General features: G+C 40.3%; 1 protein-coding gene across 3 annotated transcripts in view; it reads right to left on the bottom strand.

The window, feature by feature from the left end:
- LOC128112722 (protocadherin beta-8-like) overlaps positions 1-20,825 on the bottom strand; it is a 35,885-nt gene extending 15,060 nt beyond the window's left edge. For 2 of the 3 annotated variants that reach the window (XM_052741977.1, XM_052741976.1), the window contains exon 1: positions 2,793-11,674. In XM_052741977.1, the coding sequence (XP_052597937.1) occupies positions 2,793-5,079 (2,287 nt within the window). In that variant the 5' untranslated portion in view covers positions 5,080-11,674. Of the gene's footprint in view, positions 1-1,522; positions 11,675-13,168 lie in introns of those variants that run through there. The other variant, XM_052741978.1, reaches the window with a different exon arrangement.
- Between the last annotated feature and the right edge of the window lie 60 nt (positions 20,826-20,885).

The raw sequence follows: 20,885 nt of genomic DNA, 5'->3' as shown, positions 1-20,885 counted from the left end.
CTAATCAAATTACCCTAATCCAAACAGGCATTGTGCCTAATTAAGGTTATTTTCAGGTCTTATAAGCAACAAACACTACCTAATTTCCAGTTGAGAACTTGTATGCTCCACATCTTCTTCATGCTGCAGGCCCCAAACTCTAATTTTTTTTTTTTTTGGTTTTTCAAGACAGGGTTTCTCTGTAGTTTTGCGCCTTTCCTGGAACTCACTTTGTAGACCAGGCTGGCCTCGAACTCACAGAGATCCTCCTGCCTCTGCCTCCCGAGTGCTGGGATTAAAGGCGTGCGCCACCACCGCCCGGCTCCCAAACTCTAATTTTTGCATAGCAAGGAAAACATCATTCCACAGCCTTGAACTCTCAGAGAACCTCCTGCCTCTGCATCCAGGTTATTAGTTTTTAACTGTGCACATCTTCTCAGGGAGAGTAAGTGTCCCAGGAGATGGAAATGGCCTTCAGGTGGAATCTTCAATCTACCAAAGTTTACTGATTTACTCTGTCTCCATGACAACCAACCTATTGTTTGCTCAGACTCAGCAAACTTCTATGGGAGCAAGACAGACAATAGAACTCACTTTCTCATCCCCAAGTGATTTTTATTCTCAGAAACGTAGGCCCACTCAGTTCGTACCATACGATGTGTTTTCTGTGGCAGAACAGTAATGGTGTCTGATCTTTAAATCTGATTTTATGATTGTTTTCTCTTACCACATCATTCATGTAACCTTCGAGTGACAGTGAGAAGAGAAGATAAATAGGAGCACTTTCTTATTCCTCCTGTTTAAAGACATTATTTGTACTCCATGAACAGCTTAGCATGTTTACATGGTTAGCTGTCCTGAGTCACCACACCCTCTTTGCCTAGATGCCTCTGGAGGAATATAAGGTTAATTCCAGCAAATCTAAATAGACGCAGCACAAGAAGCACGTGACTCTGTTATCCACAGGATGAGCAAAGAGTTCAGGTGACGATGGTAAGAAAAACAGAGACATCACAACTCCAAAACATGTGATTTACGACCTGCCCAGAGGGATAAGACTAAATTCAGAGTCTCTGGCTGCCTCACCCTCACCCTCACCTTCCTCCTGGACAATCTGCTGCCTAGAAGTTAGACATAAGGCAGTTTTTAGGGTGTGGACCTGCTGCCTTCTCAGATTGCCAGCTCTCCAAATAAATCACAACTTAAAGATTCCATTTCTGACTCTACTCACTGGCTTCTGTGGAGCAAGGCAGCACAGGTTCCAGCATTCCAGCTACGTTTTGAGATCGGGTCTGGCAATATAGCATTGGCTAGCCTGGAGCTAGATATTGAAGACCACATTGGTCTTGAACTTAAGGAGAACTTGCCAGGTTGTATCTCCTGAGTGGCAAGAATAAGGGCATGGGCCAACATGCCCAGCTAAAGAGAGATTTTTTAATTCCTCACTTTCTGTCTGAAGTTTGCTGTTTTACAGTCATATCTACATAAATATAGCAAGGTAGAACCACACAATGTTCTTACCATGGAACATAACACAAAGCAATTATAATTCAATAAGTGCACTGTTGTTTAATCATGAACAAAACAATACTTATCTTCTATAAAGGTACCTTCATTTGATTGAAAATTTAAGATAAAAATAACTGAAATCACACTATGCATCAGAGAAGAAAGGGAAATAGCAAAATTCTACTGTTGGTTTAAAAAAAATCCATAGCTACCAAATGGCATAAAGCAAAAAAACGTGAAGTCACGATAACAAGAACTAGACTGTTAGAATCCAGAAGAAATTTCTTCAAATGGAAGGTGGGACAAGCTGCAGGAAACAATCTTACGCTTCAGCTTTGAGGAGGAAAGGAGAAATTTGATGCTTCTTCAGCTTGGAATGCTTTGAAGGAAGTCAGGACAGACTTCAGATTGGATGTCTCTTTTTAAAAAGATTATGCTTAGCAACAGATTAACAATTTTATTTGATGAAAGGAAAAACAAATTATAGGACATTTCCTCTTTAATTTTCATTAAACAACAATGGAAAATTTTAACTTTGCTATATTTGGAACACTTGCAGTCACATAAGTAAAACAAGCACTAACATTTATGATGCCCACGAATGTCTTACTTGAGCATACTAATGTTATAATGAAGGCTGTCTTGACATGAATTTGACAGAAACAAGCATGCTAAGGCCAAATAAAAAGCTATGCATTCTGGCGCATGCCTTCAATCCCAGCACTCGGGAAGCAGAGCCAGGTGGATCTCTGTGAATTCAAGGCCAGCCTGGTCTACAGAGTGAGATCCAGGACAGGCTCCATAGCTACACAGAGAAACCCTGTCTCAAAAAAAGCAAACAAACAAAAAAAGCTATGCATTCAAAACTTAAAAAGAAAAAGGTATATGGCAGAAACAGGCAACACAATTATACAGAAATTCAAATTCTCTTATTGGCTTTAAAGAAGAAAATAATTAAACAAATCTTATGCTATATGAGTTATTTGTAGTTATGAGAATATTAGTCTCCAAAGACATCAAAATATGAGGAAAACACTTACTAAACCTAGGTATAATGAGATGCTTCCTATCAGTAGGAAAAATGAGAGCTGTGAGACCTGTGCACACGTGCAGTGCTTTTAAAAAGGTAGTTACCTTCACACTTATTTATATGAGTCATTATGACAATTCTTAGATTCATTGAACCACTTTGAATACTTAACTAAATACAAAGCTGTCCCTGCAATGTGGACTTTCCCTAATTTCCCTCCCAGTTTCCTGTAGCAACAAGTTGGGGATCATGGGTTTGAGGAAATTGAACTCACCAGTCCCAGAGTCTCCCCTCAGGCACACCTCATACTGGTAGCTCTGGGAAAGGGTCCCAGTGCTGTTGACATCCACCAGGTGACCAGGAAAGTGTCCCTCAGGTACAGAGCAGCCACCCAGAGAGGCCGCCCTGGCCCTCCTGCACAGCCTCACCCCCACAAACAGCAGCACAGACAAGAGGAAGATGGAAGATACAGAAGCCAAGGCAATGACCAGGTACAACGTGAGCACATCCTCATCCTGGGCGGGGTCGCGCGCCACCTCTGGCAGAGGCAGGTAGGGCTGAGAGAAGCCATCCACCAGCAGCACATGCAGAGTGACACTGGCCGACCTTGGAGGATCTCCATTGTCCTTGACCAGCAGCAGCAGCCTGTGCTTGGGAGCATCTCGCTCACTCAGCAGCCTGGAGGTGCGCACCTCGCCATTGTGAGCCCACACGCTGAACAGCCCGGGCTCTGTGGCCTTGAGCAGCTGGAAGGACAGCCAGGCATTCTGTCCAGAGTCACGGTCCACTGCCACCACCTTGGTGACCAGGTATCCTGGCTCTGCCGCCCTGGGCAGCAGCTCTGTGCAGGGTGCAGAGGCGTTCTGCAGCGGGTAGAGCACGAAGGGCGCATTGTCGTTGGCGTCCAGCACCAGCACTCGCACCAGCGCCTGGCTGCTGAGCGCAGGAGAGCCTTGGTCTGTGGCGCCCACTTGGAACTCGAAGGTTTGCAGGGCTTCGTAGTCCAGCGCCCTGAGAGCGAAAATCTGTCCGTTGTCAGCGTTGATGGAGATGAGCGAGGAGAGAGCCAGCTGCAGGTCGTGGGTGGGCAGCAGAGAGTAGGTGATGTAGGCATTGGAGCCTGAGTCTGAGTCTGTGGCGCTGATGGTGCCTATGTGCAGGGCGGGGCTGTTGTTCTCCTGGACAAACAGGGTGTAGGAGGTTTGTGTGAAGGTGGGGGCATTGTCATTGACGTCAGACACCTGCACTGTTATGGTGTGCTGTGTTGTGAGCCTGGGTGTGCCCATGTCGGTGACTGTGATGGTGATGTTGTACTCAGCTCTGCTCTCTCTGTCCAGTGGACTCTCTGTCACCAGGGTGTAGAAATTCTTGAAAGTGGATTTTAGGATGAATGGCAGGTGTTCTGGAATAGAACAAACCACCTTTCCATTCTCTCCAGAATCCCTGTCTCCTACTCTGAAGATGCTGATTATGGTCTCAGGAGCATTTTCTGGGACTGAGCTGGTCAGTGAAGATATGGTCAGCTCTGGGGCATTGTCGTTCACATCCACCACCTCTATCACCACCTCTCCCTTCCCAGAAAGACCTCCTCCATCTGTGGCCTCGATTTCCAAGTGGTAAGATTTAATCTCTTCAAAATCCAATTCCTTTTTCAGTTGTATTTCTCCTGTGACTTCATTTATTGAAAAAATTTGTTGAATTTCATCTGATGCCTGGAAGAAACCATAGGAAATTCTCCCAAAGTTGCCAGCATCTGGATCCTGTGCTAGGACAGTCAGGACTGGGGAGCCTGGGGGACTGCTTTCCAGGACCTGCACCTCATAGGGGGTGTTCACAAATTTGGGGGCATTGTCATTGATGTCCAGGATCAGAATTCTAACCATGGCTGTTCCTGACCTAGGTGGAGAGCCACCATCCAGAGCTGTGATGGTCAAGCTCAGCTCTGCCTGTTCCTCTCTGTCCAGGGCTCTGTCCTGCACCAACTCTGGGTATTTCTTGCCTTTACTGTTATTTTGAGTGAGGACATGAAAATGTGAGTTGGGGCTGACTGTGTATCGTTGTAGCCCATTGCTGCCCACATCCAAGTCCTGGGCTAATTTCAATGAAAATCGTGTGCCTTGTTGGCTGTTTTCTGGTATTTTCAAGAGCATTTCCCTATCTGGGAATTCTGGTGAGTGGTCATTTATGTCCTGGATCAGTAATTCTCCTTGAAAATATTGTACTGGCTTTTCAAGGGACACCTGGAAATGCAGCACACAGGGATCCACAGAGGCACACAGCTCTTCCCGGTCTAGTTTCTCCCTCAGAAGCAGATCCCCAGACATGGGATCCAGCAGCAGTCGCTGCTTGTAATCATCAGACACCACCCGTGCAGAACGGGCACTCAGGTCCCCAGAACTCAGGCCCAGATCCTTGGCCAGATGGGCTACAAAGGATCCACTTTCTGTTTCCTCCAGGATAGAGTATCGAGTTGTTGGCTCACTGCAAACCTGAACCAAAACCAGCATAAAAAGGAAAGGAATCACCTGCCTGTTTGGGTGAATTCTCTCCAGCTTCTCCATGTTGGGAAAGTGAATGCTTGCATCCAATCCTTTAGCAATCTCCAAATGCGTTGAAAGGCTGACTTCTGGTTTCTTCTTTAGAGGAATCTTCACAACGTTGTTCTTAATCTTACATTAGTCCAATATATCCTTGCTCACACCCCTTCACAGCTCCGGAGTGCTTGCAAAGCTCTTGCCTGAGCCTTTTGTTCTGTATCGACACAAGGGCTTCCTGGCATTTTAGTGCTTTTTAATCACAACCTTAGCCTGCAGCGCCACCCTGTGTCTTCTTGGGGAAATTGAAACAGTTCTAGTTTTAAGTCAAAACAGCTTTTAATGTCAAAACACCATTTTAATGTATAAAGGATGCCACATTGAAAGTGTATACAGTTTTTTTCTTTGCCAACATTGTTTTTGTCTTAAACTGCATAACTGGTAAGGCTATCCACTATTGTGCCCGAAAGGAATCATGAACACAAACCACAAGACCTAAGTCTTCAAACACATACATCTAAGTTTTGAATAGTCAGGTAAACAAAACAGGAAATTATATTTCTAAAAGAATGTTCTTACAATGCTGAAAAAGCAAAGTTACGTGGTTAATATCAACAGTTTGTGTGAGTAGTATAAATTATTGTAGAGGGAATTACCTTTTGAAATACTCAGATGCACAGATAAAATCGCATAGATCTAATTTATCAGCTGACCACCTGAGAGCAATAGCTACAAACCAAACAGTGCACTGAAATTGAACTTTGGCTAACCTTCTAATTCTAAAGTGATTGGAATAGTTTGATGCTGTAAACTTTTGGTGCAATCTAAAACAACTAACAAATATTTCCTGTATTCAAATAGAAAATAATATTTATGTATTTAACACACAGAAATCATCCAAAGATTTGACTTCTAATTTAGAATATTTCCTTAATTTTGTTCTTCTTCAATATTTTTTGGCTATTCAGGAGTCCTTGCATTTAGAGACACTTAGCAACTTCTGGGGGAAAAAAATGAACTGGCCTTTTGGTAAGAACTCCATTCAGTCATCAACTAGTTTGAGGGTTATCTTTACAGTACAGAGTCTTCCGGTCCACAGATACTTCCTCCTCACACAGGCCTTCTGTGGTTTACTTCAGTGTTGTCTGATGTTCTTTATAAAATTCATCTACAGACTTGTCTGCTTCCTTTCTGGGCATCTTGTTCCTTTTGATCCCAAGGGACTTTTCTTCATTTCCGGTTTGTTCCATGGTAATATGCAGAAATAGTTAATTTTAAGGTAATGGTCTTGTGTCCCACAATCTTTCTGAATTTGTTTAGCAATGTTAGCATTTTTGCAGATTACTTAGGTTGCAAGGCCACACCATGTATAAGTATATAGATATTTTCCTTTTCCAAGTATTAAATTTTCTAAAATGTTTTCTGCATTAATTGAGACAATTGTGTCGTTTTGCCCACAAGGCATATTTCAGTATTGATTTTTGTATGTTAAGCCAATATGTTTCTGGGTAAATCTTTTACAGCTGTGGAGTACAATCTCATTTGTTACTGATGTTGGTATTGTGTTGAGGCTCTTCAAGCCAATGGTGATAAGGCAAATGGGTCTATGAATTTTCCCTTCTGTTGTTATATTTGCCTGGTTTTGTCATAATTTACTGCCATAAATGAGTTTTTTAGTAGTTGCGGATCTGATCTTTATTATTACAACAGTAATGTTTGATACATGGTTTTATGAGGAGGGAATTGCCGAAGAAGGATCAAGTTAATTTCATGTTTTCAGGAGAGCCTAAACATAGCAACTCTTCATTCAGAACAGCAGTTTGGGGTTGTGTCTCACTGTTGCAGAGTGTTGTCAGATTTGCACATTTATTGCCTAAATTGCTGCTGTGAATTTTACCCTGTGTGTTTTGCTTCTTTTTGTTTTGTTCTGAGACAGGATCTCTCTGTGTAGCTCTGGCTTCTGGAACTCATGCTGTAGACTAGTAAAGCGTCTAGGTCACAAGGACCCATGTGCATCTGCCTCCTTAGTGTTGGGATTAAAGGTATGCGCCATCACATCTGGCGCTTCATGTGGTTTTTCACTCATCAATTACTTTATAAAAATATTTTCACAGGGTCTCATTCGAATACCTTAAAAGACACAAAAACAGCTATGAAGAAGTTGACGTTTTCTGAGATTGTTTCTTCATAGAGAAAATGCAGAATCATAAATCCTGAGGCAGGTTGGGCCTAGCCCAAACACAATGTTAGGAGTGAAACAGAACCTTTACCAGTGTCTGACAAAGTTGAGCCAACATTCTTAAGGCTTGGATCCACTGAAACCTGAGTGCAAACTACCGTGAGATCGCCAGTCTCTCTTTTAAAGCCCAGTAAAGCCAGGGCAGTATGAAGGAGCTTCCAAAAGAAGGTTAGGAGCTGCTAAAACAGCATCACTAAAGATGACTAAGGCCATGAAAAAAGACTAGACAGGTTCAATGTTTGTTCTCTCCCCTAGGACAGAGAGATTCATAACCACACAGAGAGACTGCAGGCGAAAGAGATTTAATTTGGTCAAATCAAAAGTAGGAAATGACAGTTGGGAGGTAAGTACTATTTGTTATGAAAATAGGCCGAGTGGAATTTTTGAAAAAGAAGATGAGAACTACTAAAAAATGTAGTGTATTATATGACTCTTGGGTTCTGGAATAACAAATGTCAGAATTGATGAATAAATGAAACAATCTAAAATAAAATGAGATCTGTCACTTCTCTGCTTTTGGGAAAATCAACTGTGGAAGGAAAAGGGATTTACATATAATGCTGGAGAAGCTGGCTGACACCGCACTTGTAATCAACAGTACTGAATGACAGAAGAACAGTAGACAAATATTTTCCTTCTTAAGTGTATGATTAACCAAACTATTGTTATTCATTAAAATAGGACAGTGGGTTTTCAAGACAGTAATTCAATTTCTGAATTGATGTCTTTATAGAAAAAAATGAGGGATAGTTTGAAATTATGTTTTGAAAATAAGTGACTGAATCTCTATCTTGAAATTTTCATTTTATTTTGATGCTGTAAAGAGTAACTAGAGAGCCGGGCGGTGGTGGCGCACGCCTTTAATCCCAGCACTCGGGAGGCAGAGCCAGGCGGATCTCTGTGAGTTCGAGGCCATCCTGGTTTACAGAGCAAGATCCAGGAAAAGGCGCAAAGCTACACAGAGAAACCCTGTCTCAAAAAACCAAAAAAAAAAAAAAAGAGTAACTAGAGGCCAACAGCAGCAGCAATTAGAGACCAAGGAATCAACAAAGAGATTTCTGAGAGTTAACTGGACGAACAGAAAAATCTTGTAGTCTCTCCCCATCCCTAAAATGAAAGAGATGGATAAGCTCAACTTGGAACTAAGTTAGAGATTAATGTATTATTATTTTACAATTCTCTGAGTTTTTGGAGAAACTAGCTTCATAGAGATTGGTGTTATTCTGACAAAATTAAAATGTCATTCCCTTTTCTGAATATGGATAGTTCTTTTGAAATTTGATGTGTACACAAGTTTGAGACAAATCTTAAAGTCCTCAGGAAATTCATTGATTTCCTAAATGTTGCTAGTTAATGACTGCAAATTGAGCACCTGTTGAATGAGACATTGCATTATGAACTGCAAACTAAACTATAAAGAAACCAAAAGAGCACCTTTAGTCTATTTATCGTCTACTGAAGTTATTTATCAATAAGACAACTCAGTTTTTGTTTAATTTTGTTTCCTCTTCAAACATTGAAATATCAGTAATATCAACTTGTACATAAATAATAGTAACCTTATTACTAGAGAATTGACAGACAAAGTTATCTCTTTCACTGATATCTGACTTGGGGTTTGTAAAATGCCCCGAAGTGCAACAATAGTTAGTGCTATACAACTGGTAACCCACCCCCAGTCCTCCACTTAGTAAAATATCCATATAGAGAGACCGTGGGAACCAGCCATGGTGGTACATCTGTAATCCAGACCTCAGGAGCAGAGTTGGAGGCCAGCCTAGGCTGCACAGAGAGAACTGAAAAAGAATCAACCTCAAAAGATAAAGAGTAGCTTTGGAAAGGAATTCATATAAATGATTTCCAAGTGCCCAGAAATAAAAATAACTTTGAACCAAGACTGATTGGGATTTTTTATCTTCAAATTCAGTCCAGGTTATCTTATCAGCTTGGAAAATTTCTGCCCACTTTCTCAATAATGTATATAGTCCATCCAGAAATTAAATTACTAATAGGATCCGGGGTTTGGGATGCTCATTAGTGACAGTTCGCATATCTTGGACTCCAAGTTTTGGACACACACCCCTCACACACAGACACACACACGGACACAGACACGGACACACACACACACAGAGACACACACAGACACAGACACACACACACACACACACACACAGACACACACACACAGACACACACACACACACACACACACACACACACACACACACACACACACACACACGCATGTGCACCCCTACTAGTAGCATCTCATCCTTTGTCTTCCGGTTGTAAACGGGTCATTAACCCATATGGCCCTTCCCACGTTAGTGTGATATCATACACTACAATGCCTCTCAAAAAACTGTCTTATATGAATTACATAATTTCCAAAAAATTTCAGATATGTATGAAAGGATGAAAATACGATCAAAATTTTCATACAAAGCATTTAGGCTGAACAGAAAGATGTTTTTTTCCAGTTATTCAGAATTCATACTACTTGGCTCATTTACATGAAATGTTTTATGCTGGAGAGCTTCGTGCTTGGAAAGCAGTTCCTCCATTCCTGCAAGAACTTAGTGTAGTTATGACTATACAACTACACGTATTGGTGATTGAGAGCTATCAATATTGAATTCTTTACATTCCAGAGTTTCCAAAACAATTTTCAAGTTTTTATAAGTTCAATAATTTTTCTTGTAGACAAAACACTGAAATACTAAATATATACATGTATATACATATATATGTATATATGTATATGTATATATATATATATACATGGATGGTAAAATATGAAATGTCTTTTTAAAATAAATTTAGCCAAGGAAATAATGGCTTGTTATGTGAAACTGTTTTTAAAAATTTACTCAAAATGGGCATATTCTGTGGTTTTGGTTGCTTCCATGTGTTATTTTTAGTTGTAGAAAATCTAAACTTCCCCAATGATACTGTTTTTCCTATTATATTTGTACCCTGTTTAATTACAATGTTGTAGGTAGAATACTGCTGTGGATTGACAGATTTCATCTCCAAGTAATTCTACGTCAAGACAGACTGAAATAGGAAGAAAGGAACCTATTGATAGAAACCAGTGGAAATATTTCACCTAAGTCACCCTATTTATGGCAAGCATTAGTAATAAAAAGACTAAAACACTTAAACGCCATTCATCTGCATATTTTGTTGCAAGTTTAATGGGCCCTCATTTACATCCAGCATTTTCAAATCAGCTCATCATCCAAACACATGCCTCACCAAGTGTTTTCTCATACAAGGTGAAAGCACACTCCATCACTTGCAATGGCTTAGGTCAAGCAAAGTTATTTCTGGTACATTTTAGAAGCAATTTTGGCCTGTATAAAAGCAAATAAAGTCTTGAAATACTAAATGTGGTTGTCAGTAAAGATGATAAATAAAACAACACACTACTTCCATTTGTGAACAAACCATATAAAACTATGACAGATGACTGAATCTTATGCTCACACTTCATTAGCTGTACACAAAGGTGTGTTATCATGATAACAGAAGTGTGGGTGAGGAAAACACATACATGCATGATGGAATTACTTTATCCAGTCATCAGGAAAAATGAAATTGTCATTTTGAAGGAAATGGAACTGCAGATCATTTAAGCTAAACGGTCATCCTCTAAAAGACAAGAAGTACACGAAAACAAAATGGGGCATTAAAGAGTGTGGTGGGGAGAAAGGCAACAGGACTAAAGACTGTGATAAGGAGGTGAATTCTATCCAGGCATGGTATGTGCATCTCTGAAAATCTCACAATGAACGCTGTGCATTTTACAGTTAACAAGCTGCAGTGGAAGTGAAAACCAAAGTGAATATGACACAGCAAGTTCTGTGCATAGCCCCAACAAGATAGATCTAGCCAGGCAGTGGTGGTGCACGCCTTTAATCCCAGCACTCAGAGGCAGAGGCAGGCGGATCTCTGTGAGTTCAAGGCCAGCCTGGGCTACCAAGTGAGTTCCAGGAAAGGCGCAAAGCTACACAGAGAAACCCTGTCTCGAAAAACCAAAAAAAAAAAATATGATGTGAAGTGGGTGTTGAAGAAAGCCACCCTGGTTATAATAAAGAGGAAAAAATGAGTTCCCAAGAACTCATGAAATGACCAGAGAAACACAAAAAAGGTTGTATACAATACAAATTAGTGAAAGAAAGAGCTGTGTTAAGATTGTGTTGATAACAGGAAGCACAGATCCAAAGGAAAAAACAGAGCAATAAAAAACAGCGAATAAAATCACCATAAAATACACTGTTGAAAGGAGAGATTATTAAATGCAAAATAAATATATTAATAGCCAAGCAACTAATTCTGATTTGGTTATTGAAACCTAGGTCTCCCTGACACTGAAATTTGTCTAGGGGTCCTGAAACACACTACTGGGAATAATGGGGTTGAAGAATTTGAAATCTGTGTTCCCAGAGTCTCCAGTCAGACACACCTCATACTGGTAACTCTGGGCCAGGGTCCCTGCGCCGCTTACATCCACCAGGTGGCCAGGAAAGTGTCCTTCAGGCACAGAGCAGCCACCCAGAGAGGCTGCCCTGGCCCTCCTGCACAGCCTCACCCCCACAAACAGCAGCACAGACAAGAGGAAGATGGAAGACACAGAAGCCAAGGCAATGACCAGATACAGTGTGAGCAAATCATCATTGTCCTGCCTGGGGTCTCGCGCCACCTCTGGCAGAGGCAGGTAGGGCTGAGAGAAGCCATCCACCAGCAGCACATGCAGAGTGACACTGGCAGACCTTGGAGGATCTCCATTGTCCTTGACCAGCAGCAGCAGCCTGTGCTTGGGAGCATCGCGCTCACTCAGCAGCCTGGAGGTGCGCACCTCACCATTGTGAGCCCACACGCTGAACAGCCCGGGCTCTGTGGCCTTGAGCAGCTGGAAGGACAGCCAGGCATTCTGTCCAGAGTCGCGGTCCACTGCCACCACCTTGGTGACCAGGTATCCTGGCTCTGCCGCCCTGGGCAGCAGCTCTGTGCAGGGTGCAGAGGCGTTCTGCAGCGGGTAGAGCACGAAGGGCGCATTGTCATTGGAGTCCAGCACCAGCACTTGCACCAGCGCCTGGCTGCTGAGCGCAGGAGAGCCTTGGTCTGTGGCGACCACAAGGAACTCGAAGGTCTTCAGGACCTCATAGTCCAGTGCTCTGAGAGCGAAGAGCTGACCATTGTCAGCATTGATGGAGATGAGAGAGGAGAGGGCCAACTGCGGGTCATGGGTGGGCACCAGAGAGTAGGTGATGTGGGCATTGGAGCCTGAGTCTGAGTCTGTGGCTCTGATGGTGCCTATGTGCAGGGCGGGGTTGTTGTTTTCATGGACAAACAGGGTGTAGGAGGTTTGTGTGAAGGCGGGGGCATTGTCATTGACATCAGACACCTGAACTGTTATGGTGTGCTGTGTTGTGAGCCTGGGTGTGCCCAGGTCAGTGACTGTGATGGTGATGTTGTACTCAGCTCTGCTTTCTCTGTCCAGGGGTCCCTCTGCCACTAAAGTGTAATAGTTCTTGAATGTGGGTTTTAAAAGAAACGGAAGATCATTTGGAATAGAACACACCATCCTTCCATTGTCCCCAGAATCTGGGTCAGAAACACGGAAAACAGCAACTTCAGCTTCAGGAGCATTTTCTGGGATGGAAGTAGTGAGCGAGGATATGGTGAGTTTAGGGGCATTGTCATTCACATCCACCACCTGTATAGCTACACTACATTTTCCTGAAAGACCTCCACTATCTGTAGCTACAATTTCCATGTTATAATATGGAATTGCCTCAAAATCCAGTACCCTTTTAAGACGAATTTCTCCTGTGACCTCATCTATTACAAATGGTTGAGAAACTCCACCGCCTTGAAACAGAGAGTAGGCTACATTCCCGTTTATTCCAGCATCTAAATCCCTGGCAGAGACCGTCAAAACTACGGTATCAAGGGGGCTGTTCTCAGGGATCTGAACCTCATAGAGCGACTGTACAAACTGGGGGGCGTTATCATTGATGTCCACGACTTCAATGCGAACTGTGGTGGTCCCAGACCTGGGAGGAGACCCACCATCCACAGCAGTGAGGGTTAAAGTGAGCTCAGGCTCCTCCTCCCTGTCCAGGGCTCTGTCCAACACCAGCTCTGGGTATTTGCTGCCATCAGCACGACTCTGAGTAACCACATGGAAATGGGGGTTGGGGCTGACTGTGTAGTTCTGAACAGCATTGCTCCTTATGTCAGAGTCCTGAGCTGCCTTCAGAGGAAACACAGCTCCTGGCTGGGCACTTTCTTGAATTTTTAGGAGCATTTCCCTGTGAGGGAACTCTGGAGCATGATCGTTTATGTCTGTGATCTGCAGGTCAGTTTGGAAGAACTGCACAGGGTTTTTCAGAATGAGCTGGAAATGCAGCACACAAGGATCTGTCACCCCACACAGCTCCTCGCGATCTGGTTTTTCCCTCAGGAGCAAATTCCCGGTCTCTGCATCCAGCTGCAAGTGCTCTTTGTTCCCATTGTGTTGGATTTGGGCCCCTCTGGTGGCCAGTTCCCCCACTCTGAGCCCCAGATCTTTTGCCAGGTTAGCCACCAAGTAGCCACTCTCCGTTTCTTCTGGCATGGAATATCTAATCGCCTCAGAATCAGCCTCCCACAAAAGCAGCAATATAGTAAGAAAAACGACTTGCCTTTTCTCTGGCGTTTTTGCTACAGCTGTCTCCATTGTTCAGATGCAGTCAGGAGGGCGCTGCTTCTTCTAAATCTTGTCGGTTTCAGTCCACACAGACAAGGTTCGGTGAAATAATCTCAAATTAAATCTTACTGAATTGCTTTCAAGAGTCTTTTTCCATAGATCTCAGGCAAATGCCCCTTGCCCTCTTGGTTAGAGAACATTCAGCATTCTGATTTCTGGGAATGGCGTCCTGGGCATCCTGGGAGCCCCTTGTTATACGAATTGTTAGTCTGCAGCGCCACCGTGCGAACTTTTCTAGTGTTGCACGCAGTGTTGTCTTCATTCTCAGCTCCAGCCCCGCTGTGTTTAAACACCCTTTAAGACACAGAAGTGTCCTCCATTGCATCTTCAGTTCTTAGCAACCAGAAGGTCTAACACATTCGCTTTGTTAATTTTCAGTGAACATGACTTTTTATATGATCGAAATGGTATATTGATCAAAAGACATTTTGAATACATAAATTCAACGTAATGAATATCTGCAAAATATTTGAATATTCCCAAATTACTTTTCATTGAAATGTTATAAACATATAAAAACAGGCACTATTATTAGGTGTACATAACAAAAAAAAATCACCAAGTTAGTATAGTTTAGTAATCAGAATCTAGATGAATAAATAGTTCATATCTAAATAAATAATGTTCCCCCTGCCATTCATTAGTTGCTACGCTCGTCCTAGGCACTACACTTACATTTATTGACAGAATATTTTGCCTTTCTTAGAACTTTTGTAAAGTAGTGACAGTAGAGTATCTCTCTGTTGTAGGCTTGTTTATCACTGTCATTTTCTTTGGTAAGCTGATCTGTGCTATGCTCTTTTCATTGTTTATCATTCTGCCATATGCTTGCGTTATTATTTGTTTGCATATACTCCAGATAAGGGACACTGGAGGTCTCTAGGTTTCAGTTTACTCGTTGTTTGTTTGGTTTGGTTTTGGTTTGGGAGTTTGTTTTTTGAGACAGAATCTCTCTACATGGCCCAGGTTGTCTTGGAACTCTCTACACAGACCAGACTGAATTTGAACTCACAGAACTGCCTGCCTCTGCCTCCCAAGTATTGATATTCGATGCATATGCCATCACTTCGAATTTTGAATGTTACTCCTATGAACAATGTTTCACAGTCCTATGCATAAAATCAGCCTATATCATATGTATCAGAGCTGTTTGTTGTAATCCAAATGTGAAAGTACATCTAGACTTGGCAAACACTGTGAAGTAGTTTTCAAAAGTAGTTGTACCGAGCTGCCCTTGGTGGCTCACCCCTGTAGACTCATCTCTGGGAGGACACACATGGGTTATCACTCAAGCTCAAGGCCAGTGTGGGATATATAGTGAGTCACTGTCTCAAAGACATTTCTTTAAAAGCTGGGGATAGAGATGCAGCTCAATCATAGAATGCTTGCCTAGTGCACTCAGTGGATTGGATTCCATTTCCAGCAATGTGAAAGAGTAATTCCAGCAATGCATGGGAAATCCAGTTGCTCTATAATCTTGTCAACATTTAATGCTGTCTTTCCAGTTTTAACTACTCTAGTGAGTATGGATGTCATAGTGTACATGTAATTAGCATTTCCCTAGTGATTAATGAAATGATGCAAACTTTCACATGTTTATTAACCATTCAGATGCATTCTCAAGATGAGGTCTTTTAGACATTTTCTATCTGAAGAATTTGTCTGATGGCTTGTTGGTCTGCAGAAGAATTTATATTCTTAGTACAATCTTAGTTTTGCATAGGCATATTGCAAATAATTTTCCCATTCTATGCTTTCTATTTTAACCTTCTTATGGTGTCTTTGAGAAACAAATTTAGTAATTTTGCCTTAGCCTGATCTATCAATATTTTCCATTTCTGAGTAAAACTTTTCTCCTATTTAAATCTTTCCATTCTCAAGGTCATGGAAATTCTTGTGTATTTTGAATGATTGTTTTATTTTTTCACATTTAAAGGTATAATCAATGTAAACTTTCAAGTACATAAGATTTGGGTCCATAGTTTCCCAGGTGGCTTTGCATTCTGAACTGAAAAGATGATCATTGTTTCTGAGTTGTCACAATTGGCATAAGTCAGATGATCGTGAATCAGCTCAAAGATTCCATTTGTCTTTGAATATCAAATAATAATGCTATGCTTTCTTAATTCTCATAACTCCATAATAGATTTTATTGTCTTCAGGGTAAGTTTTCCTCTGAAAAGATGAGTTTCAAGGAATTTTAAATCCACAGAATAAAATTATTAAAGACACTGAGAATCTCCCCATCTGGGCACAACCTTCCTCCCTGTCATCCCCTCCAGAGAGGTACATTTCTTATAACTGCTTGAGCTTCAGTGTTAACACATATTTTTCCTGAGTCCATCACTTTAATTGAGATTCCCTTTATGTACTCTACACTTTAGATTTGGGTTAATTCATCATGACATGCATCCATTTTAGAGTACCACAAAATAGATCCCCTGACCCCAAATCTTCAAAATCTATTTATTTAATCTTCTTCCCTCTTTTCTGAATCTCTAGAAATCATATATATTTTTTTCTGTTTTGGTTTCTCAAGACAGGGTTTCTCTACGTAACTGTGGCTGTCCTGGAACTCACTCTGTAGATCAGGCTGGCCTCGAACTCAGAGATCCACCTGCCTCTGCCTCCTGAGTGCTGGGGTTAAAGGTGTATGTCACCACCACCTGGTTCATTTATCTTTTTTACAGTCTGCATGCTTTGATCTTTTCAAAATGTCATATATTAAGAGTTTTCCAGCTTTGCTTCTGTGATGAATATGTGTTTAAGTTTTCTCAATGTCTCTTCATGGATTGATAGCTCATTTCACTTGGTATTGAATAATATTCCACTTTGTGATTGCATCAGACTTTCTCAGTTTCATTTACTGAAGGATCTTGGTCACTGCCAGGTTTGACAAGCATTGTAAAAAGTTGCAATAAATACCCCATCCTGGGTTTTGTGTGGACTTAACTTTTAGGCTAATTTTTTTTCTCTTTATAGTCACATCTTTTATTGTTCATATTTTTGTTTGACTTCTTCTACTACAATGCTCTTTTTTTTCTCTAGAGTACGCTTAGTGAATTCTTTTTTTAAATCTTTTTATTTTTATTTTGCAATACAATTCAGTTCTACATATCAACCACGGATTCCCTTGTTCTCCCCCCTCCTAATTTGATAAATAAATATTGCTGGGTGATGCAATAAGAATGTGCTTGGCTTTGCAAGAAACTGCCAAGCTATCTTCTGAAATGTCAGTACCATTTTAATTTATACAGTCTGTGAGTAAGGATCCTTGGTGCTTTATGTCCTCCTCAGTTGGTGGTGGTGTCAGTGATCTGGAGTCTGGCTATTCTGCCCTATGTCGGTGTAGTGGTGTCTCATTGTTATTTGAACTTGCATTTGCCTAATGACATCAATATGAGGTCTCTTCCCATGTGTTCATTCACCATCTCTGAGTCTTGTTTGGTAAGTATTAGGATCTTTGGCTCATTTTTTACACTATATTGTTTTCTCAGTGTTGAGTCTTGAAAAACCTTTGTATATTTTGGACAGCTGTCTTTTATCAAACATATCCATTGGCAGCATTTTCTCCTGGTCTATGACTTGTTTTTGTTCGTTTGTTTTTGTTTTTTTGTTTCATTTTTAAATTTTTCTTTGTAGAATCTTTTGCAGAGCAGAGACTTTAATTTGAATGAAATCTGCATCATCAATTCTCTTCCGTGGATTATACTATTGTTATAGTCTATTCAGTTTTATTTTGGATTTATTTGCTTAATTATTTTTCCCTTTGTATATGAATACAAAGTATATATCCAGCTCATCAAATTCACAAAGAATGTTGAAATTTTGCTTAAGATTTTACAATTTCTATTGATTGACTGAAAGACAAACAACATTCCAACCACAGTCTTTCCTTAGACTATTGTGCACTCTTCAATTTATTTAAATCTTTACATTTTTCTAAATAATGTTTGATATTCCTGCTTTACAACTCTCTCATTAGATTTGTTTCTAAGAATTTATATATTTGGAAGCCATTTTAAATGCTTTTAAATTTTTTCACTTCTTCTTCATTTAAAGAGAACTCATACATGTTGTTGACTTTGCATCTACTGCCATTCCTGACTTCACTTATCACTTCTGATTGCAGTGTCTTCATGGTTTTTATGTATATAATTACATCATTTAAAAATATAATTTTATTCCTTCTGTTGTGGCTTTTAATTCTTCTTTGCCTTATTCTCTGGTTGAGACTGGTCATATAAACTTAGTAGCATCCTTGTCCATTGTTGATTACCAGCAGAAAATTTTCAATAATTTACTTTTAGTGATATTTACTATACATGTATTTGTTTAGTTTTTCCGAGATAGGGTTCTACTGTGCAGCCTGCGCTGTTCTGGAACTTCTTGCATAGGCCAGATTGATCTTGAACTCACAGAGATCTACCTGCCTCTGCCTACTGAAATTAAAAGCATGTGCCACCACACCTGGCTACTGTATATTTTTGAACATACTCAAAATTCCTTTCCACATTCACTTGCTAACATTTTATCCATTAATATGTGATGAATTTTGTTGCATAAAATTTTCTGTACCCATTGAGGTTACTGTGTTTCTCCTTTATCTATGGCTGTGGTGCATTACAGTGGTCATATTTCAAATACTGAACTGCATTGCATTAGAAATAGTAATTCATTATTTTTCTCTTACACATATCTGAATTTTATTGCCTTAAAAATAGTTTGTTTTGTCATTTCTTTCTTACAGTGTCCTTTTGAAGTTTGGATGTCATAATCCATTCAGAGTTGCTGGTACTCAGCTGATTCGTGATAAGTTGACTATTTTTAGAAGTTTATGCATTTGTGTGAGTTCTCATATGTAATAATTCAACAAGTGTAATGGACTTGATAATACCTTTATCTAATAGATATGATTGATCAGATTTTATATTTTCTTCAGTTTTGAATTTTAAATGGCATTTTACGTTAATTATCAAATGCAACAATATTTTTTCCTTATAACTTCTTGACAGTTTGGTTTATTAAAGACTAACAAAAGCAAAAATAAATGCATTGTGCGTGGAAAAACATGATAACCTGATCAAAGAGAGCCATGACCCATTAGTTCACATGATTTCATCACCTCAATACAGTCACATTTTCTCTTTTATGAAATACCCTGCACACATTCAACATGCACACAGTTCTTATGCAGTGTCCTCCTTGACTCTAAATCGTTAGTACAAGTGAGATAGAAATAGAGGGATGAGAAAACAAGAAAGAACAAGAGTGAGAGCAAAGATGGCAGGGAGGAGAAGAAAGGTAGTCACAGCAGTGACTGTATATAAAAAAAATCATTGGAAAGAAGTGACTTTCTCAGGTATCTGCTCTCGTTGCACTGAAACTAATGAGCAAACTAGAGGAGAGAACAGCCTAGGCCAGTGATAGTAATTCCTCACACTAAACCTGTGATAACCGGAAAGTAAATGGAATAGATGAGGGTGTAATTTATCTGATATGTTTGCACATGTAGATTATGTAGGTGCGTGTGTATATATGACTTCTCCATCATGAAGGTGTGGTAATCTCAGTGCTTTGTATCTAAAGGAACCAAGGCAGAAATGAGAGATGGGAACTCAATCCCAAAGCGAATATAAAAATTACATGAGGTCTTTAATTGTGAAAAATAATGAAGCTAGAAATAAATTATCATTGAAACAATTTATAAGCATAGCTTTTAGATCTCTGTACATCTTTGTTGGGTGAAAGACTCGGGGTAAGTTGAGAGGACATAGAGACAATCTGCTGGCACAGCAGGGGGAAATAAAAATGTAAAGTCAACATGTATGGAGAATAGAATGAGAACCTCAAAAAATACAGTTTCCAGGGAGAAATGATAAAGAGGAGGAAGGAAACACAACATTCAAATAGAAAACTCTTTACTTTTTCTAAAAGTAGATTTAATTTTCTCATAAAATATCCTTAAGGAAGGCCTACTAAAACAGTAAAAATAAAGAAATATGTAATATAGTTGTGTGAAGAGAAAGGTATTTCAAAGAAAGAGAAATTCTTAAAAGGCTCCTCCCAAGGCCCAAATTATAAGACAAAATATGTCCATGAATTAATGATCACAAGGAAAAGGAGTAAGACTATTAGCTAACAGGCTTAGAAAACCAAATTTTTTGAGTCAGGGTCTCACTACATAGTCCTAGCTGGTCTAGTACTCTTCTCTCTGTGGACCAGGCTGGCCTCAAACTCAGTAATCCACCTGTTTCTGCCTCCTTAGTGTTGATATTGAAGAAGGGTACCACCAAGTCCAGCTCCTTTTTCATTTGTAACACTTTTCCTGCTTTCTCTCATTTTTCTTTACATCTATCCTTCTGCCTTTGTATTATTTTAAGACACCACTATTCTGGCTTTATACAGTCAATACCTGGTCAATATTCACTTGAAATTGTCCATTGTTATCTCTTCAGACATTACTCCTACACCCCAAATCTCCTGTCTTTCCCCCTCCTCCTGACAAAGCTCCTCTTCCCAACAGGTTTCCTCCTCACTTTCAGGTCTTCTGTGTGGGGCTCACTGAAGTTCATGGTTATTTATTTCTTTTTAAAATATTGAATAATAACTGCAATCTACATTTTAAGAGAAAACACTGCTGTAATTTGCCTTTTCCATTGTTCTGTAGCTTTGGTGAGGAGACAAACGTGAGTAAAAATACAACTACTTCACTTCACATAGACTGATAGTTAAGACTGAGAAATAGACAGTGGGATATAAAGAATGTCTTTCAATTGCTCATTTTCTGCCAAAAATTCAAGGAGTTTTGATATAGTCTTACTTATCTACATA

This window comes from Peromyscus californicus, unplaced genomic scaffold (genome assembly GCF_007827085.1).
Source record: "Peromyscus californicus insignis strain IS unplaced genomic scaffold, ASM782708v3 Scaffold_17__1_contigs__length_78620276, whole genome shotgun sequence".
Taxonomy (NCBI): domain Eukaryota; kingdom Metazoa; phylum Chordata; class Mammalia; order Rodentia; family Cricetidae; genus Peromyscus; species Peromyscus californicus.
This window is presented reverse-complemented; position numbering and strand designations above follow the sequence as displayed.